Source organism: Borostomias antarcticus (genome assembly GCF_949987555.1).
Source record: "Borostomias antarcticus genome assembly, chromosome: 13".
NCBI lineage: Eukaryota > Metazoa > Chordata > Actinopteri > Stomiiformes > Stomiidae > Borostomias > Borostomias antarcticus.
In genome coordinates, this window is record NC_140246.1 from 23,261,676 (window position 1) to 23,266,675 (window position 5,000).

The window sequence follows — 5,000 nt, forward strand, 5'->3', positions numbered from 1 at the left end:
CAATTTACACATACTGTATACACCAAGACCAATTTACACATACTGTATACACCAAGACCAATTTACACATACCATGTTTGTGGTCATTTTTGCAAAATCCTGCTAACAGACATACGGATGGACAGGCGTGCAAACACATGCCACCACAAACATCACATATTACGTTGATGGTATTCTGAGGGCGTATCGATGGGTCCAAATTGAAAGAGTGACAGGTCGTAGTAGCAAATGAGAGACCATAGCCCAGGTTAGATGGGCGGGGCATATCTATGGGTGGGACCGTCTGATCCCGAAAGTCGTTTCTGATTGGTGTCGCAGGGATTGGGCATTGGCGCTACCAATGAATTGCCAGGATGTGAACACCTGATTTTTGCGTGAAGCGTCCCAGACCCGTAGAGAGATCTGCAGCATGCAGTAACGTAGTTAGCGTAGCTGACGTAATGTATCAGCCAAAGAACTCTCATGGGTCTGGCATTAAGACTAGGGCGGAGGTAATGAAATGCACTGTACTGTAGGTCAACGTTGTAGGTTCTAGTCCCCAGTGTTAGTGGGTGTATGTAATAGGTTCTAGTCACCAGTGTGAGTGGGTGTATGTAATAGGTTCTAGTCCCCAGTGTTAATGGGTTTATGTAATAGGTTCTAGTCCCCAGTGTGAGTGGGTTTATGTAATAGGTTCTAGTCACCAGTGTGAGTGGGTGTATGTAATAGGTTCTAGTCCCCAGTGTTAATGGGTTTATGTAATAGGTTCTAGTCCCCAGTGTTAGTGGGTGTATGTAATAGGTTCTAGTCACCAGTGTGAGTGGGTGTATGTAATAGGTTCTAGTCCCCAGTGTTAATGGGTTTATGTAATAGGTTCTAGTCCCCAGTGTTAGTGGGTGTATGTAATAGGTTCTAGTCCCCAGTGTGAGTGGGTGTATGTAATAGGTTCTAGTCCCCAGTGTTAATGGGTTTATGTAATAGGTTCTAGTCCCCAGTGTTAGTGGGTGTATGTAATAGGTTCTAGTCCCCAGTGTGAGTGGGTGTATGTAATAGGTTCTAGTCCCCAGTGTTAATGGGTTTATGTAATAGGTTCTAGTCCCCAGTGTTAATGGGTTTATGTAATAGGTTCTAGTCCCCAGTGTTAGTGGGTTTATGTAATAGGTTCTAGTCCCCAGTGTGAGTGGGTGTATGTAATAGGTTCTAGTCCCCAGTGTTAATGGGTTTATGTAATAGGTTCTAGTCCCCAGTGTGAGTGGGTGTATGTAATAGGTTCTAGTCCCCAGTGTTAATGGGTTTATGTAATAGGTTCTAGTCCCCAGTGTTAGTGGGCTTATTTAATAGGTTCTGTATTAGGTTAAGGTAGTGAATTATATTCTTGTGTTAGAAGGTTTTACAATATGTTGAGGTAGTAGGTTCTAGTCCCCAGTGTTACAGTTTGACTGGAGGTTTAGGTAGCAGGTTCTTGTCCTTAAAGTAGGTAGTTGGTTCTAGTCCACAGTGGTAGGAGGTTCAGTAGGTTCTTTAGTAGGTTCTAGTCCCCAGTAGTTATTCAGTAGGTTTTGCAGTTGGTGTAGGCCCTAGGTTCTAGTCCCTAGTTGCTGTTTGACAGCGAACAGCTGAACCAGGTCTCTGGTTGCCATGGTTACAGACAGGGGCGGGGCCGCAGCAGATTGGAGGGACTTGTACACCTCTAACGCCACACTTCAACAATACAGTGATTCTAGACGTGTGTGTGTGTGTGTGTGTGTATGTGTGTGTGTGTGTGTGTGTGTGTGTGTGTGTGTGTGTGTGTGTTATCTTGGCTCTGCAGCTCCTCTGGGTCTTCCTGCTAAACATCCGTATCGACAGGAAGACGCACAGGAAACAGGAAGGGCTGCTCTCTGGAAGGAGCTTGGTGTGTGTGTGTGTGTGTGTGTGTGTGTGTGTGTGTGTGTGTGCGTGTGTATGTGTGTGTGTGTGTGTGTGTGTGTGTGTGTGTGTGTGTGTGATAGCTCTCTGGAAGTCTCTAGACCAGCCCACACATTCCCTTGCCGGACAGGAGAGACAGGGAGGGAGGTTGGGGGGGGGGCAGAGTTAGGGTGGGGAGAGGGAGAGGGAGGGGGAGGGAGGTTGGGGGGGGGGCAGAGTTAGGGTTGGGAGAGGGAGAGGGCGGGGGAGGGAGGTTGGGGGGGGGGCAGAGTTAGGGTGGGGAGAGGGAGAGGGAGGGGGAGGGAGGTTGGGGGGGGGGGCAGAGTTAGGGTGGGGAGAGAGAGAGGGCGGGGGAGGGAGGTTGGGGGGGGGCAGAGTTAGGGTGGGGAGAGGGAGAGGGCGGGGGTAAGATTTCAGGTCAACGGGTGAGATTTAGTATTAGGAAGTCACGGTGTTACAGGGACGGCCCTCCATTGGTCAGACCACCAAGGACATACACTGTCTGCCACCCCATTGGCTAAGCCCTCGGGCCTGGAGGCGTGGGATTGGAGGCTGAGCAGGAAGTGTATTTCCTCTCCTGTTTCCTCTCTCTGAGTGGACGGCACAGACTCACACCAGGACCCAGTACAGCTCAGCAGAGGAGACAGGTAGAGACCAGTAAACACAAGTAGAGACAGGTAGAAACCAGTAGAGACCGATATACAGAAGTGGAGAGTTCACTTCAGACAGTTATAGACCAGCACAGATGAGCAGAGACCAGTAGAGTCCAGGAGAGATCAGGAGAGACCAGTAGAGTCCAGGAGAGATCAGTACAGACTGATGTAGGCTCGTGGAAAGAGAGAGAGACTAAAGTAGAGACGTCAGTAGAGACTCCACTGGGAGGAGCAGAGACCAGCGGGAGGCCTGGCAGACCACAGGTGACTATAACCTAGTTATTACCATGGACTCTCGGTATGTGTGTGTGTGTGTGTGTGTGTGTGTGTGTGTGTGTGTGTGTGTGTGTGTGTGTGTGTGTACTGGAAATAATGAAATAACCATTCTGCCGAGTGTGGCATCACCATAGTAACAGGAGGAATGCAGATCAGCGGTTCATTCTAAACACACACGCACACACGCACACACACACACACACACGCGCACACACGCACACACACGCACACACACGCACACACACACACACACACACACGCACACACACGCACACACACGCACACACACACACACACACACACACACGCACGCACACACACACACACACACACAGCGCTGGTTGGTGTCGTCTCTAAAGAGCAGAGAGGAGGACTTACAGGATTCCCTGAAATTCCCTTCTCTGCCAGTTTCCATGGCTACCACTCACAACTTGCTGGCTTGTGCTGGGGTGCGTCTGCTCGGGGGAGGGGGGGGGCAGGAGGGCAGGGGGGCAGGAGGGCAGGAGGGCAGGGGGGCAGCAGGGCCCTCTGAGGGGGGCTGGGGGGCGGTCGGCCAGGGAGGGAGTGACCCTGGAAAGGAACGCACCCCAGAGCGCCGGGGACAGCGTTGGAACACAGCGCAGAGAAAACGGGGGCCGGGAGAGAGGGGAGGAGACAGAGGGGAGAGAGGAGAGGAGACAGAGGGGAGAGAGGAGAGAGAGGGGAGGAGACAGAGGGGAGAGAGGAGAGAGGGGAGAGAGGAGAGAGAGGGGGGAGAGAGGAGAGAGGGGAGAGAGGAGAGAGAGGGGAGAGAGGGGAGAGAGGAGAGAGAGGGGAGGAGACAGAAGGGAGAGAGGAGACAGAGAGGAGAGAGTGGAGGAGACAGAAGGGAGAGAGGAGACAGAGAGGAGAGAGAGTGGAGGAGACAGAGGGGAGAGGAGACAGAAGGGAGAGAGTGGAGGAGACAGAGGGGAGAGGAGACAGAAGGGAGAGAGTGGAGGAGACAGAGCTGGAACGCAGCCCTGGCACACTGCTTTGTTCTCAGAGTGAAAAACAGGAAGTTAAGTCATGCAAGGAGCCAAGAGCATGGACATGACATACTCTAGCACAGTAGCCATGATCTGTGCCTGTCCGAGAGGGAGAGAGAAAGACTAGACAGAGACAGATTCTCCCCCAGACAGTAGAACCTTTGAACTAAATAATTCCATCAGTTGTTCTAGAATGCTGCTGCCCTCAACGTTCTAGAATGTTGCTGTCCTCAACGTTCTAGAATGCTGCTGCCCTCAACGTTCTAGAATGTTGCTGTCCTCAACGTTCTAGAATGCTGCTGCCCTCAACGTTCTAGAATGTTGCTGTCCTCAACGTACTAGAATGTTGCATTCCTCAGAGTTCCAGAAAGCTTGTGGTCAGTAACCTGTGCCTCTGTGTGTGTGTGTGTGTGTGTGTGTGTGTGTGTGCGTGTGCGTCCAGGGTGGTGGGAGGACAGTGAGAGACCACATGCCTCTGAGTCCAGCTGCTGATGCCAAGCATGACCCCCCCGACCGGCCCCGGCAACACGCCGCTACCAACGGCAACCTGCCTGGTTCCACCGTCGCCAGGGGCGATGGGGCCGAGAGCCTTGACGACCCCCCTGGAAACAACATTGTCATCCGCATCGGAATCCCTGACCTACAACAGACAGTATGGCACTCACACACACACTCACACACACACACACACTCACTCTCTCTCTCTCACACACACACTTGTGATTGTGTTAAGTGTCCCTGCCCCCCTGGTGTGTAGAAGTGCCTGCGTCTGGACCCGGAGGCGGCGGTGTGGAGCAGTAAGCAGCGTGTTCTGGTCACGCTGACCCAGAGCCTGCTGGATGTTCTGAACTACGGCCTGTTCCAGCCCGCCTTCAACGGACGCGCAGGGAAGTTCCTGGACGAGGAGCGGCTGCTGAAAGAGTACCCTCTCCCCCCCATCACGCCTATACCCTACCTGGAGGTACACACTACACACTACACACTACCCTCTCCCCCCCATCACGCCTATACCCTACCTGGAGGTACACACTACACACTACACACTACCCTCTCCCCCCCATCACGCCTATACCCTACCTGGAGGTACACACTACACACTACACACTACCCTCTCCCCCTCATCACGCCTATACCCTACCTGGAGGTACACACTACACACTACACACTACCCTCTCCC

The 5,000-nt window shown here is 52.5% G+C and overlaps 1 protein-coding gene across 1 annotated transcript in view; it reads left to right on the forward strand.

Annotated features, from left to right (window-relative positions):
* Positions 1 to 4,292: 4,292 nt before the first annotated feature.
* shank3b (SH3 and multiple ankyrin repeat domains 3b) overlaps positions 4,293 to 5,000 on the forward strand; it is a gene marked incomplete at both ends in the record, with an annotated part of 33,149 nt that continues 32,441 nt past the window's right edge. The window contains 2 exons of the mRNA XM_084447794.1: positions 4,293 to 4,475; positions 4,581 to 4,784. Coding sequence (XP_084303920.1) covers positions 4,293 to 4,475; positions 4,581 to 4,784 — 387 coding nt within the window. The remainder of the gene's footprint in view (positions 4,476 to 4,580; positions 4,785 to 5,000) is intronic.